Source organism: Aptenodytes forsteri, unplaced genomic scaffold, assembly GCF_000699145.1.
Source record: "Aptenodytes forsteri isolate BGI_AS27 unplaced genomic scaffold, ASM69914v1 Scaffold73, whole genome shotgun sequence".
Lineage (NCBI taxonomy): Eukaryota > Metazoa > Chordata > Aves > Sphenisciformes > Spheniscidae > Aptenodytes > Aptenodytes forsteri.
The window spans coordinates 3,122,646-3,138,914 of NW_008796215.1; the positions used below are offsets into that span (position 1 = coordinate 3,122,646).

The 16,269-nt window shown below is 43.6% G+C and overlaps 1 protein-coding gene across 2 annotated transcripts in view; it reads right to left on the reverse strand.

The window, feature by feature from the left end:
* FGF6 (fibroblast growth factor 6) overlaps positions 1 to 3,646 on the reverse strand; it is a 9,011-nt gene extending 5,365 nt beyond the window's left edge. For both annotated transcript variants that reach the window (XR_002086318.1, XM_009288510.1), the window contains exons 1-2: positions 3,083 to 3,646; positions 2,068 to 2,171 (exon numbers count right to left, since the gene is read on the reverse strand). Coding sequence is in view for 1 of the 2 variants with exons in the window: in XM_009288510.1 (XP_009286785.1) it covers positions 2,068 to 2,171; positions 3,083 to 3,422 (444 nt within the window). In the remaining variant the exon portion in view is untranslated. The remainder of the gene's footprint in view (positions 1 to 2,067; positions 2,172 to 3,082) is intronic.
* Between the last annotated feature and the right edge of the window lie 12,623 nt (positions 3,647 to 16,269).

The window sequence follows — 16,269 nt, forward strand, 5'->3', positions numbered from 1 at the left end:
GAACATCAGTATGAGAAAAAGGGGGGGGGGGAGAGAACAAAGCAGGTACATAAATATTTCACGAAGATTCGAGTCATTTTTCTTACTAGTATTTTTACAGAAGAACTTGTTGCAGTGTGCAACAGGTGGTGCCACAGTGACTGCATCCAACAATAAATCTCCCTCCTCAGTGCTAATTTGGTGTCAGATGAACTCAGATGCCACCTGTCCAGATAATGGACTGTGTACTTCCTGTGACAGATCAAGTTAATTCATCATAAATCATGGATTTCTTCATTTTATTTGCAAGCAATAATTTCTGTCAGCATCATGCCCTTTCGCCCAAATGACGTAGCTTTATTTCACACCTCCCCTCTGCAAGAGGTCCTGTAATTTGTAAAAGAATGATATGCTGGCTGTCAAAACATTCAGTTCTCTTAAAAACAGCAATGCTCAGGGAGAATTATTTGCTTGAATAAGGTATTTGAATAAAACTGTAGATTAGCACTAAATCTTTTCTTTTGTTAGATCATTAGTGATATTATATTTAACTGTTAGTGAGATATACAGCAGGTTCAAAGCTGGGAAAACAGTTTTATTTTTCTTCATGTCACATCACGTAAATCCAAGGAGAGGGAGTTATCTGGGAGAGGAGGTGCAAAGAGAAGCAGGAGACAAATGCAGAGCACCGAGGAAATTCGAAGAGAAAGCAGAATAATTCCCTGACATCAAATGTCTGGCACATGAGACACCACCAGTGCTGTTCTATTTGGACATCTTTGTAATAACACCATTCAAAGTTTGTAAGAGTTTAACTTAGGGCATTGCATTGTGCAAAGGAAAATGCACATCTCTTACAGCTTTTAAAAATATCTTTGAAAATAAGCAAGACTGGATTGAAACGGGGAAAAAAAAAATCAAAGGGAGCTCTGAAGCCAGACCCTGCATTTCTTTAGAAAGACCTGGTCAAGCAAAGCAGTTGGGCTTATGGCACTCTTTAGGTGCTTGAAATCAGACATGAACCTTAAAACGTCCCACTCTCATTATCTGTGTGAGAAGGAATCAGTCAGATTAGTAATGGTTACGGGTCCTTCACAGCATTTGGTATTTTATTAAGCAACTGAAATGCTGTGTTGAAATTACAGCTGTTTCAAAGGAAATGACTTTGTTGTTTCTTGACAAAAAAGATGAATGCAATCAGTGCCATCATTACTTTGAGATGGACTGCTTTTGCCTATTGCCCGGAGCCAGCCTCTTTCAAACGTGCTTCCTAACAAGCGTTTTTTCTGCTGAATGTTGAGACTGGAGACGCTTTGCTCAGGCCTCAGAGACTAAATTGCATTTAGATGGCATAGCTAGCAGTTTCTAGATGAGGGTGATGGTGATGATGTTTCAGTATGACTTGCATACCATTGTTAATAGCTATTATTGTTTTCTCACCCTTTGGGACTGATCTCACAAAACTGGTCCTTAAAATAGCGCCAGGCGCATATGTCGACTTTGTAGGGTAGACTTCCTACTTATTCTTCATGGTGTGGTTGTTTTTGGCAGGGGGAGGCATGTGGTCATGATTTTACTAATGGTAGCTGGTACAGATAGCTCTAATTGTACCTCTCCTACACACACCCGTACGCACACACATACGCATGCTATCACATACACACACACACTCTCATGGATGTACACACACGCTTTACCTCCCAGTTTTTTTTGCGGAGCACGCCCTTTTGCTTTACATACAATGCAATGCAAGAGGGAATCAACGGGGTTCAGTCTTACTAGAACACGTTTGCAGTGCTAAGTCCTTAGAAAACGCCATCTAATTAATCTGTACTATTTGCGGAATACATTCATTTTCCTAGGGTGCTCCCTGTACAATCTTATTGGAAAGCTTTAAAATAACAGACCTCTAACAGCCACGCTGTTTGTCGCACTAAATAACACTGGTGACACCGGGCTGGGCAGGCTCCCTGTAATTGAAAGACTATTTTCTCTGCTTGTAATCAGAGATTTCCAGGAGGTAAAAAAACCCCAAAACCTTTGCAGCCTTTGTTTAAGCCTTGAAAAACTATTTGCACTTGTACTTACTGTTCCATATAGTTTCCCCTTGTTGTTCATTGCGATGAAGAGAGCACTTTTCACACCAAACAGGCTAACAACACCTCTCTCTACAGTGGATATTTCAAAGAGACCTAAAAAATAAGAAGTTCAATAGAAGTGTTATCACAGAGTTTATAGCTAGTCAAGGGCAATTCAGATATAATTGATTTATTTTAAAACTCTGACGAACACATCATATTTTCTTTATTAGAACTATGTCCCTAGTCCAGCATAATAAAAACACCCAGAGAAGATCTTGTTTTTTCCTACATGCCATAGGATTCTAAAATAATTCTGGAATCGTAGTCACATGCTGTATAATCCTTTTGCTCTTTCAAACTCTTTTGATCTGTTAAACTCTTGGGCTTTCTAATAAGTAAATTATTTTTATCTAATATGCTATAATTACAGAGTGTTTGTTATTGAGCTTTAGAGAAGTGTGGCTTGCATTTTGAAGTCCCCCATGATATCTTAACTGCAAAAGATTTTAGCAACTGCCCTCTACAGGAAATTCAAATCCATAGGGCTAATGCTTTTCTTTTAATCTTACGGTTGCAGAACAGCACCCATAAGAACAAGCAAACCAGGAAGAGCAAGCTCCTTCCATGACTGAGTGTCCCAAAAGTACTAGTCGGCTAGGATTCAAAAATCCTGCTTTGGCACTCTGAGCTTAGCAACAACCTCCCGAATTCAAAAGGCAAATGAGAAGGTGAGGCGTGAGCAAATGCAGCAGAGAGACAGTTTTCAACCTGGTTTGTCTTTTCTCATCTCTGCAGTAAAGCAGAGTAAAAATAAATTGTATCTAAATTTGTCTAAGCATTTGTGACATGTTTCAGCCTGGAGGGTTCTAATGTTTATTGATCCCAGAGACTTTTAAAAGGCAACAGATGTAGCACAGATTAATAATATCAAGTAATAACATTTGCATTCTATGAAGGGTAATTACTAGAGTTCACAGCAATTAAGTGACATCTATTCTATTTCATTTCTGGATGCAACTCACTGTATTGGTTTTCATTGTGAACTCCGCTTATCCTTCCGTCTGGGAGGATTTGAAGGTGAAACCCGATGCCCACGTTGCAGTAAAGCCTCCGCTGCCTCTTGATTCCTAGCAAATAGTCACTCTCCCAGTTCACATCTGACTTCTCCCCTGACATCCCAGCAATGGACCTGGACAACAGAGATTGCCATCCTCTTTCCAGCAATGTGCCATTAGTTCTGCTTACAACTGGATGTGTTGAAGCAATCCCAGCTAGAAAACCCAGGAGAACGAAAGCAGGCAACGTCCGGTGAATGCTGGCTTCGCAGGACATAGTGATGAGAAGTCTTTGTGCAGTGGCCATCCGGTTCACCTCCTGGGCACGTGGTCAGAATTAATGGCCCTAAAAATACCGCCCTTCTTGTTTTTCTCCCTTCAGCATGGTGGCAGAGGCTTATTTTTGGAAAGCAAATAGAGCTTGCTGACATGAAACTAAAGCCCGATAGCAGTTGGGTTGGAAGCAGAGACAGGCCAGCAGGACTCAAACTGGTGGGGACCATGTTTTGTAGATCCTGCGCTCCGGTGGGCAGCCTCAGTTATATTTGATTCACCCATCTTTATAGTGCAGAGGCTGTCCCTCCCCACATCATCACTCTGACATCAACAGCTTGCCAAAGGTAAGCCTGCCACGGCTGTAACACTAACCTGCCATCCTCCCAGGCTGGCTGAGGTTTGATGAATGCTGTCACCCAAGACTGGAGGCAGGAGTGGGGTTTCATTGGCTGTTGAAAGCAAAGGAGTCAAATTGGTCAGGCAGTTGGAGGCCTCACAGGCGTCTTCCTTATTTAGAGAAGAAGGTGTAAAAACAGCTATGGACCTCATCAGCAAGCAATGACAACTTTGCAGTCACTTCCTTGGTGGCACGATCACTGGGTGTACGTCAGGGCACCTCAATATTTGGGGAGAATTGGCTTGAAGTGGCCATTGCTCTTTTTGTACATACCCAGCAAATCCAAGGCACCTCTTACTATAGTGGCCCACGCACTAACAGCTTGTCTGTACCTCTAAAAGGAGTGCTCCTGGCTGGTTAACAGAGCGGTAAGCCATGTTAAAGGGAGAGGAAGCCCCGGGGCTTGCTCCTACTGTTTTTATGCCAGCACATTTCTGCTGCTTGTAGCAGCAATTCTGCTGAGCAGGGCGTGCAGGCTGGAGCATTGATCTTGCAGTTACACGTAGCTGGGAACATTGATATGTTCTTAAGTGTTCATGTTTTTCACTGAGGTGACTTCCAGATGATCACATTTATTTGGGGAGGGTGTGTGCCTCTTGCAGGGGTGCAACTGTATTTGTGTTTGCAAGACAAGGGCTTAGGTAATGCGTTAGAGAAGAGGAAAAAGGGAAATGGCCACACCTCCCTACTGTTTCACTGAGTCTTTTCCTCAAGCCCAAATACTCTTTTTTTGTAATAATGTATGAGCATCTCAATTTTTCTCTCCTTCCATTTGCTCAGACTTGTTTCCCCTCATTTTGCACTGGTGCTGTTTCAGCCTCTTCAGAGCTGGACAGATTAGACTTTTATCTTAATTAGTTTCACGGGACTTATTAGCACATTAGTGAGAGGAAAATGGCTGAGATTTATGCAAATATTTTTGCCAATATGTCTGTCAGCTTTTCACAGCACAGAACTTGGGTCGTCTATGTCATTTGAGAAGCCTGCACGTTAATAAGGAGAGTAGCTGGAAGCGTAATTGAACTGAGCACGCCCGGCATGACATACAGTTTCACATTAACAGGGGTGTAATATGAGGCCTTGGACACTACGGACACTCAAGCAGGAGCACCATGAGCAAAGGGGAGGAGATGGCAGCCCTAAGGCAGGTGAGCAGTTAGGTTCAGTGACGTATGAAATACCGATTAGTCTCCTGAGAGAGGCTCAGCTATAAAAAAATTGGGAACCACTGGACTAGACCCTGGCTTGTGTCAGGTGGCATTTCAAAGCCTCTCTGCCTTTGTGGAAGCAGCACTTGGAATATCTTCTGCCTTTTGCTCACGATGAAAATCTTCAGACCCTTTTCTCTCCTGCCTTCTACTTCACCTCATGATTTTTCAGCTATGCAAAGTGCATGTAGCAAGGAATACTACTAGTATTTTACACCCCCTCAGCATAGCTGCAGTCTTTATGAGAGGCCGGCGTTGGTGGGAAACAAAGGCCAGGATCACTGTTATAGGGATGGAGCATTGATTCCCTAGGTTGTCTTATGCTACAGTCTGAAGACCTGCACGTTCCCAATGCATGTGACTCCTAGAAACATTGCCTCATCTCAGAGCCATCACTGTCTGTAAAATATGCATTGTAATATTTTCTTTCCAATTGATTTTTTTCCCCTGAAGAATGTTTCAGGTGTAATTTTGCAGTTTGCTTATGATCAGTGTCCTAGGAGGGAAATCAGAATACAGCTGCCAATCAGCAGGCAAAACAGCACTCGGTGGTTTCATGGGTTGAGGGAGGAGGGTGCAGAGCTGGCTTTCCGTCATTGGCTTTTGATCACCTTTGCATCTTTGTGTCTCCTTTGTCAAGTTTCTCATAGCAAAGCCAAGGCATGGGCTAAAAGAGCTTCTCTAACTTGTGCTGACACATCTGCCACTGCAGATTCCCAGCAAGCTATTCTGATGGCCCAAGTCAAAGGAACACTTTGTGGGATGCACCCTGTCGCATCCTGGTACTCTCAATCCTAGAATGAATACTAGATGATAGTACAAAAAACTGGGATAAATGGATGCATTGCTTTGGCTTTTAGTCAGCCCAGTTGGAAAGCGACTGCTGAGAGCTGTGGTGGGCTGGGGTAGCTAGACCAGGGGACAGCCTCCCACCTGCAATTTCTTGCTGAGCATGTAGAGCTGACAGCATACTGTATGGAAATGGTGGCTGCATTGCTTGCTTGCAAAAATCAGGACTTCTCTTGCTTGATCTGGAAACCAAAACAAATAGCTAAAAGTTGTGATTTCACTGGGACATCTGGCCCTCATAAGACCAAGAGTCTTGGTATCTGGCCTAAGACCAAATGGTGTGTAGCTGGGAGATGAAGTGTATACTGTAGTCTTGTACTGCTCAGCAATTCTGCATCGGACCTGAAATGAGTCTTGAACCATTCTGTAGTCTGATCTGTGGCCAGCAGGTTGCTGAGTTTCTGAGTATTAGCAAAGTGGTCTGAAGATGAACTGCCATGTAAATTCTGGAGCTTCTGATTCAATTAGGCAAGCCTTGTCTCCTCTAAAAGATGTATTGTTCTGGTTAAACTTGTCCTCTTGGCCCATGAAGTAGCTGTTTCCAGAAAACGCACTGTAACCTTTTGATTTTCACATAGCATGTTGTCCTGGCTTCATGTTCCCAGTGAAATTTGGAAGGCATCAAGGGAGACACCAATAGCATTTGCAGTAAAATAAATCCTGTGAACTGCAAAATGGTAAAAGTTTACTTCAGCAATCAACCTCTGCTTACTCAAAATCTTAAGACCCAGGATGACAGTGCTTACCACCTAATTAAAGTAACAAGTTTTCATTGTCAGTATTTTAGTACAATATTAAAATAACCCCCCTTTGGAACACAGCAGTACGGATCCACTTTCAGACAGTCTAGGAAAAGCCACGCAGCTGAGCAGTAACATGATATGGATGCAGAGCACGTCTTTCAAAAATGCATGATGACTTAGGGTCCTAAGTTCCATTTTCAAATCTCTTAAAAGTCTCTCCCTATTTTAAGGCCTGGAAAGAGCAATCCCTCATTCAAACACAGAAGGACAGACTAAAATTGTTCACCTTGCCTGTGTTGAAGACCCAGGCTGGTGGTGGAGCAGAGAAGAAGGGAGATTTCCAGGTGACAAATCTGACTGTTGTGGCAGGGCAAGTATTGCAGGCTCTGGATAACTTGCATAAAACTCTGTTAGCCCAAGTATGACCATGGAGCTCCATCAGACCATCTTTAGGCTAACAGGGTTTGTTCGCCAGCATGTAGAGATTTGTAACACAAATACTAGGACTATTATGAATGAAATATGAGTCACAGAAGGAAAGCAGCAGAAAAAAATAATAGAGCAAGGGTTGCAGGGATGGCCTGTCTTGATATCCAAGGACCTGACTAATAGCCATAAAACTGGTAAACACTGAGGAGTGTGTTGTTGGCATCAAGACTAGATTGGATTAGGGCCACAGCATAGATGATTAATCAGCAGAAGACCTGAGCTCTTGTAGCAGGAGGGTGACAAAAAGAGTTATAGCATACTGCATTTGTTCTTCTTCTTCCTGTTATCCAACAGAGAGGCAGATTTGTAGCCATACAGATATCCAAAATGAATAAAGAAAATGGGCAGCAACCTTGCCTAAGACTCTTGGAGGCTGAAGCAAGCAAGCTTCTGAAGCAAAAGTATCACCTCATTACAACTGCTGATTCCTAGACCATATAAAAGACCTGTTCAAACCCAGTTTGTCATCACCAGTCAAAAGGAGCCTAAGATACATAGTGAAGACTTAACAGGGGGCCTCCCTCATCCTTCATGTCCATGCAGGCCACTTGGGCACATGCATCTTGGTGCATGTGCATACATGGGTAAGAGAGTGGGTAAGTTAAACAACTTAGAAAGTAATTCAAAATAATTATCTTCCCATTCTGCCACAAGGGCTGTCACTGATTTTTCACATGCTAATTTCCTACAGGCAGGCACAAATGACAGAACATATTCCTGCTATTTTTTTGGAGGGAAGAGGGAAAAAAGAAAGCTAGCTTGCTTGGAGAAAAACTTGGTGTACTGCTTATTCATGCTAAATTCACTGATATTCATTCATCATATTCCAAAGAGGGTATGTCAAGCACAGATATATCAAACATACCATCTTTTTCTCCTGAGGAGTTACCTCAGAAGCTAGTTCATAGGGACACAGAGTAACTTTGCTGTGTTTGCACACAGACAGGGTTATGGACAAATCTTGCTCTTAATGACATGACCACAAATTCCTTCTTGCAGCAGAGCTGTTCTCGATGTACCATGATGTAACAGAGCAGAACTTGCATCCTTTATCTTTACCGTTTTCTGCAGAAGATACGTCCTCAGCTTATGCCTGTTTAAAGCTTGGCATAGAAACCCAGCGGTAGGAAGCCATCTGGGAAAGGAAATTGTGTTTCAACTTCTCTTCTATTCTAGGGTCTGGGAGAAGAAGGTAGCCCACATAGCCTGCAGAAGCAGTTGGTGTTGAGTCGGAAGGGGAACAGCCAGAGCTGCTGGCGATTGCACTGACTCCCCTGTGGAGCTCTTGCCAGTGCAGGTTGAAGGAGACTTGGAGATTTGGAGCTCTCTGGAAGTGCAGAAAAATCCTTCTGTAGTGCAGAGCAGTCAGCGAGAGATGTATTTTAGTGCAGCTGACTTTCTGGTCCTTCTCCATTCATGGCACAATGAAATCTCACCAAGAACAGTTCTGAGGTGGCCATGTCTGCCTCCAAATACCTTATAGTGGTTGAAATGACTGTCATAAGACAGAGTGGTGACTCCACAGCGAGCCTGTGGGTTCCCAAGCTGGTGTTCTGCACACCAGCCCACACTGCCTCTCTCATCACCTCCTCAGCTGTTCCCACTCCGCAAGGAGAGGCAGTCCGAGGGCAAAATGCTGAGCTTAAAAAAAAGAAGTGACAGCCGCCAGCCCCCACAGAGATCTGTTCAGTGTTATTTATTAGAAGAGTGGAATGACATGGAACATGTTTAATTTGGTTTTAGTTTGTTACGTGTGTGGTTTTCTCATTACAGCAGGAACAGGGACACTGCAGGAACAGGGATGCTAAATGCCCCATTTAGGTAGCATTATTAATAGGAAAGCAAAAATAACTTGTTTTTGTTGTTGGTGATGATGAGGTTTTGTCCAAGAGGCCAACTGGCCAGATCTCTGGGTGATTCCTGGCTGTGGAAGCCATTCAGATTATTTGCTGTAATCCAGTATAGAAGGTTAAAGGCAATTTCTGCCACTTGCCAGGTAACTGTGTCTTCCTTTTGTGTTGTGTACCACTAGCTCAGTTGAGGACTTTCTCTTGCATGTCAGTTCTTCATCTTCATCTTCATCTAGATCCCTCCTCAAATTTCAGAGGAGAAGTCGGAATCCTGGGCCTTTTGTGCAGTCATCTGAACTCTTTCCTGGTTTTGTCAAGCTTTTTTCCTGCAGGGCAGGCAACGCTGAGGGTCTAAAGCTTGTAATCCATCTTTGATAGCCGTTGTGATTTGTGGTTTAATTTCCACAGAAAGAATCCTGCCTTTGACATCTCCTCCTGTCCTCTTCCCCCACCCTCTTCCCATTCCCCCTGCTGCGTTGGTGATGGAAGGGAAGGTAGGAAGGTGCTGGGTGGATAGATACTGCATCCCTGAGTCCTGACCACAGCTACCTGAGGGGTGGAAGTGAAACTCATCAGATCCCTGGTACTTAGGGAGTATGGTTTATTCTTTAAATGGAATACAAGACTTGAACCAAAGCATAACAGATGTCTCTAGCACACAACTGGATTGCCCGCTGGTCCCCAGAAGGTGAGGGAAAGCAACACTACTTCATGATTTGGCTGCACTCACCACATCTGAAGTCTTCAAAATCCCGTAAGGCAGACAGGTGTGTAACCCTTGTTGTCATGTTGCTCTTCCACAGAGGAAGGCGGAATGAGTTACTGCAGAGTGAGGGGAAGAGGAAGGGGTCAATATGCAGGGCGTCCCACCATGAGAGGAGAATAGAGCAGAGCCTGGTTCTAGGAAAAAGTCCTTATGCCACTTGAGGTGGGAAACTGCCTTGTATTCAGACACCAGTGTGAAGGTGCCTACATTTCGGTGGGTCCATGTGCACTGAGGATCTAATCTTGTGGTACAGTCAGTGGGGGTCTAGTTAATACAGTCAAGGAGCCCAGTAACTGACACAGCTCATCACCCAGTAGATGTCGTCTTCAGGGTGAGCTGAAGCACTCTCGGGACTCCACTACCTTCATTGACAAGGTCTATGTTTCACCGGAGCTGAGACACATGGAGACACCTAAATGGAAGTCTTTTACTCTGGAGATGAATCCCTCCCCTGGCACCGAGCAGCCTGCCTGGCAATGGAGCAGCAGACTGCAGGTAAAGGTGTGTGGACTGGTGTTGGATCCAGCAGCATCTGCAGTAACAGTGTCTGCTTGGAAACCTCTTGTACCTCTCTCCCAATGGCACAAATACGTTTCTCAATCAAAGTCTGAAAAGCAATCTCAAGTCCATAATCTGAAGCCCGGCAGACTCTTCACACATACTTGCATCAGGTGGGTGTCTCACTATCTAGGCTGCAGTATCCTGGATGTTTTCCGGGATGGGGGGTGTTTCAAAGACCACGTTTCTTTGTTTTGTGTTAGGGCGTTTGCACATTCACAGCTACATAAGGGTGGGTGGAGAGTGGCTGCACAATGTGCCTCATCCTCACCCTGCTTGCATCCAGATCTGCTCTTGGGAGAACTTTTTAAAAGGCATCAAAACTCCAGACTGATCTAAGTGACCCATGCAGGGTTTTGGAAACCCCTGGCTTCTGTCGTCAGCTGCATGTGCTTTCCATGTAATTAAGCCCTCTAGGGCTACCTAGCTAGCAGGAGTTCATGGACATAAGTTCCACCAGCCACCTCCCAAAAGCTGGGTCATGCTCTGAGTACTTTGTGGAACCAGAGCAAGAAAAATAGATTCTTCAAATCCTTTATGTTTCTGAAACTAAATTTCAGGAGCCATTGGATTCCAGCTCCCTGTTTCTGCCCCTGTCATACCCATGGCAGGTTTCACAGACTCAGCCTTATCCTGCCCATTGCAGAAATACCTTGTTTCTTCCTTGGGTGTTTCATTTATTTGGTTTCAACATTGTTCTGCAATGTGCCCATCACAATATTGCATGTACAAAAAGAGCAACCATGTAATAGCTCATAGAGGGAGGAAATTTAGACTGTCAATGATATTACTGAAGAACTCATCATGTCTTCTCCTGCCCTTCCCCATTAATCTTCTTTCTGATTCCTTAACTCCCTGGGTAACTAGCGAGTCAGAGTCACAGAAAGATTTACATTAGAAGGGGCCTGGGGAGTTCATTGAGTTCAACCTCCTGCTCCAAGCAGTGTTAACTCCAAAGCAAGAGCAGGTTGCCCAGTCAAATCCTTAACCTCATCAGGCAGCAGCAAAAACAGGGCTGCTCCACAAGGGAAGGCAAGCCAGCAGCTGAGGGTGACTGTACCACGGGCACGGGCAGTGCCTTCAGCCAGGGCACAGTCCCAGGTCCTCACCAGCACCCGAACTGGGTGAGCAGAGCAAGGGTGCTGATACTAACAGGTCCCATCGACAGTCCACTGCTCAGCACACAAAGGCAAGGTAACAAGTCAGGTCCCAGGTCAAACCAGGAAATTCAAACAACAGCACAGGAGCCCTTGGGAACCAGACTGGGAACAGAAACACCTATGCTGTAGCTTAGGCCAGGACTGAAGGCGCAGCCCTAAGCTTAAAAGGAGCTCTTGGAGCAATGGGAAGAGGGTGCAGTTTAGAGGGCATAGGTGGGGCTGTATGGAGCAATTACAGCCACCTGGTGCACTCAGGGCTCTGAAAAAGTGTCCTCAAAGACAGGAGATTCCCTACCATCTCTTGCTGCCCATTCTGGTGCTGCACCACACTTAAGGGTGTGTATTTTTTCCTTATAGAAATTTGTCCTTAAAATTGTCCAAAAGATTCGATGCTCTGCCTTCAGTCCCTGGGAGCATAAATCAGACAGCTGTCAGCTTGAACTTTTTGATGGCTCCAAAATGTCATTTTAGCTTAAAGATGGAGCTGGTGTTTTCCTTCCATGTTGCTTTTTATGTGAACCTCTATAAATAGGCAAATGAGAGTGGGAGGGTACGGGAATTTTATTTCTCTGCTATTTAGTATAAATAAGTTGATTCCTAGGGCTGATTAAAAGGGACCTGAGGTTAAACTGGATCTGTAAGAGTAACAGTAGATTTTTTATTCCCTCTTTGAAAATGTGCATATAAAACCATATCCTGTTCTTATTACCAGAGTCTAGTAAAGCTGCAAGTTACATTCTCAGAAAGCTACCTAGATGGGTGGCTAAAGCTCAGTTAGCCACCAGAAATTCATCCAAAGAGAAAGCTCATTGGCTAAATGAAGAAATGGGGCCATTTCAGAAGTGGTCTACATTCTGGTCAGGTTTGCAGGCTAAAGCATAAAGTTTTCATATATAAATGCAGTAATTCAGGTTATGTTCCTGTAGTTCCTTTTCTGAATAGGGGAAAGAGGATAGGGTGATTTTTAGCTCCTCAACAGCAGTGCGAGTAATACAGCAAAGAGGGCTCAAGCTATGCCACAGCGTATTGAGGAGCTCCAAATTTGTATAGACCTTGCAAGGGACCAGGAATGCAAGACAGGTGAGCTGTTTAAGGCAATATAACTGATAAGACTTAGATCTGCAAAGAATGATTAAGGGAAAAAGTCTGTCCAGGAAATGGAGTAAAAGGGAGAAGAACAGCAAAACCACATCATTGTGAGACAGAAAGGTGATGGTGTGGTATTCAAAGATACCAAAAGAGACTGGAAGGAATTTTGCAGGCATATATGTGGAAATTTATCTTGGAAGTTGTGAGGAGCACATCAGATCTGCAGGGGCATACAGGAAAAAAATAGAAATGGTTAAAGTACAGAGCAAACACTAAAAAATATACAGAGACTAGACAGCTAGTAAGTATTGTGGCTTACATCATCAAGGACCGAAGATATGTGGCAGGTGGCTGGGATCAACCATTATCTGACTTTTAGCAAGTTGAACTTCTGGAATCTGTGGCCATTGGCTCCTGTGGAACCTGGGACTGTTCACACACTCAAAATTAGGCACATGCTGCTGCAGATGGCTGAACTGGCCTGACTTACAGCAGTAAAGATAGGCACATGTAGAAGTACTTTTAAGATTAGAGCATAAGAGTGTAAAATAAGCAGAGTTAGTGAGCCTTTTTTTTGTATCAGTGTTAGAGAAGAGGTGAAGGAGATAAGACAGCCTATATCTCAGAGCAATAACAGGATTAGTAAAGAGATGATAAAAAGAAACATGAAAAAGCTAAAATATGGAATTAAAAAAGTGGAACTGAACCATAATATGAGCTCTGGTCATTCTATGAGACCTGTACAGTTCCTGCAGAAAGCTTTAGAGTTGTGCTCTGTTGGCATCTTCTGTGCTTGAAGAAGGGATACATTTATGACATACCTGCAGCGTTCAAATTTTGTGAATTCTCCACAGAAGGATGACAGAATAATTTCCCCAATGATGTCCAGGACCTTATTCAAAATGCATCTTTCTGAGACAAATGAAAATATTTTTTCTCTGCTAGGAGACTAAAGCTTTAAAATGCTACAAACGGCTTAGCAATACCTTGATCCTTGGTAAGTTGCCGAAAGCACCTTCAGCCTTTCCTTGAACATCTTCAATGTCCTTCAGCCCACTGTGCGTCCTAGTGGTTCTCCACTGGACTTGCTCCTATTTATTGACCTCTCTTTTGTGCTGGGATGCCCCAAACTGGACATAGCACACCAGGTGTGGCCTCACCAGTGCTAGCTACAGGGAAATAATCGCTTCCCTCGACTCCCAACCTCCTGACTACATTCTTGCTAATGCAGCCCAGGATGTGATTGGCCTTCCTCACCACAGCTACTGGTTTAGGTTCAGCTCGCTGTCCACCAGGATCCACAGCCTCTTCTAAAAGCAAAGCTGCTCCCCCACCAGTCAGTGCCCAGCCTGTACTATTGGCAGGAATAATGTCTTCCCAGGGCCAGGGCTTTGCATTTGTTAATGCCAGACTGCATGAGAGTCCTGTCAACCCATTCCTCCAGCTTTTCAGGGTCCAGCTGGATGCCAGCCCTACCCTCATTGTATCAGCTTTTCCTACAATTTGTTGTTGCCAACTACAAACCTGCTGAGTCAGTGAAAATAAACCAATCATCTGGTGCTAGTGATGGATTCTTCCTCAAATGCCTACTACATTTATGCAGCATGCTGTTTCTATTCTCCAAATTATTATTTTTTGTGATTTTGTACTCTGTGGTCATCCCACATAGTATCCATAGTAAAAAACAGTATAAAAAAAGAGGGTTGGGTTTTTGCCAGAAAAGATCTCGTTCTTTAACCTCATATTTTTAACACCCTCTTTTTAATCTGTGTTTTGTTACTAATCCATGACTGTACAATACAGTTAAACTGACTGAAGCTTCCCCCAAAGGCACAACCCAAAGACAAGGTCAGATCAGTAAACCCAGTTTTAATCTGGCTGATTATAATGGTCATTGAGTAATATTTTTAAGGCTGGCAAGTCCCATTTTCAGAAAGGAACCCACCTCTCTGTGTCAAAATATCCTCTGCTCCCAGTGCATTGAGGGGTCCTCAATGTTAGTCCCATTTTTCACACGGGAGTCTGGGAGCTGTTGAAGAGCTGGCTGTGAGTAACTAGAACATCAGTGCCCTCTCTCCAAATATCATGCCGGTTTGCAAGTTTCTCTGGTTCAAGACTGCCTCCTTCCTTGCCTTGAAATGATAATTTCTGATACTTAATCTGATATAAAGGTAGCAAATCTGAGCACAAAATAAATGCTTTGTATTTAAGGCTGCAGCCACCTTGTTATTTCTTCGTCAGGAACCGCAATGTAAGGTATTTGTTGTGATGGCTTTTAACATATGGAAGATCAAGATCAGATTCCTAAAATATTCTGAAAACCAGTTATAGCTTTAACAGTGACTGTGGTTAAATATGAAACCTAAGTAATTTGTTCTATTAAAAAGTCAGAGTCTTATTTTTATCAAGTGATGTTATGAGGGCATGTTCTAAATCAGCCAAAAGCTCTTGTAGCAATAAGAGCTTCACTTCTGCAATTTTTAACAGCCCAATTAAGTTGGTGTGGCTTCTTTGTGCATTTTGTTAGCACAGAATTCTTCTTCTGACACTGACCAGATCAGGCAGACTCAAGAAGATTAAACATGTGAAGAAGACACAGGCAAGGAAAACGCAAGAGCTGAATAATAACGTTGAGTTTATTTTTCACTTGCAAAGATGAGTCTCATTTGAACAGGGTCAGGTTGTGATGGGCACACAGGACTAAGAAGTAAACCCACACATTTCATGCATTCATATAACACTTCTCCCCTTGACATCCCTCGTCGTACTATCGTACACTTACTTCTCCATATGCATGGGCCCAGTTTAAGATTACGCCGTTAATGATGATATGCAACTATTCCAAGCATCCTTTAACCAGAATGCGTATTCCATGCAGGATTAAAGAACAGTTTGTCTGATGCACACTAGACAGGCGGTATGGAGCAGGGTCAAGGCAAGCATGTAGCAGAGCTCTGAAATTTCCTTTTTGATCAAGCAAGTTGTGAGCATATGTTCGCAGCTGGAATGCATGCTCAACTTACTTTAGTGGAGTTTCAGCACTGACCTTTTGCTGCATTCCTTCAGCGGCAGTAAAATGGTTCTGCTTAAGTAAACTGACATATACCACGTGCAAACCCAGCTGTCTTCTCCAGCCCACCATTTCTCCTACTGTTACAAAAAGCCTGAAGGCATGGGAATGCTGTAATTTAATGTGTAATAACTTCTCATGAAAATAATGTTGTGAAAAATAATTGTGCTCATGGCACAATAAAAATCCACCTTGAGAAACCGGTTTAAGAACTGGCCAGAGGAGTGCATGTTAATGGGTCCTGGATTGTTGTACTTTATTACTGTCTGGTTGACACAAACACAGGAAGTTAAAGCCTCTTATACCATCTGCTGCTGAATCCTGTTGCCATCTCCAGCTTGACCCATCCTTACCTCTCTTTGGTTGGTTTGTGTTTGCCACCTTTGTTCTTGTTCTGCTTTGTTTTTCTAAGTATCTGGCAGGTCTGGCCTGTGTATGATTCCACGGTAAAAATTAAGATGGTTTATGCAGCAAGTAGCTGACCCGGCAGGCAGTTATTACTGGGTAGAATGCTTCTTTACAGAGCTACTCATGATAGCAAGCACTGCCATCAGTGTGAGCAGACCACAGGGAAAGAGCCAGATTGTGCCCTTATAGTGTGGCATTGCACTGCGTGCAGACCAAGACTTTCTCAGACGGTTTGTGATTCCAGGTACCCCTATTTATGAGATGTGTTAAACTTCAGACGTGTGCTTGGCT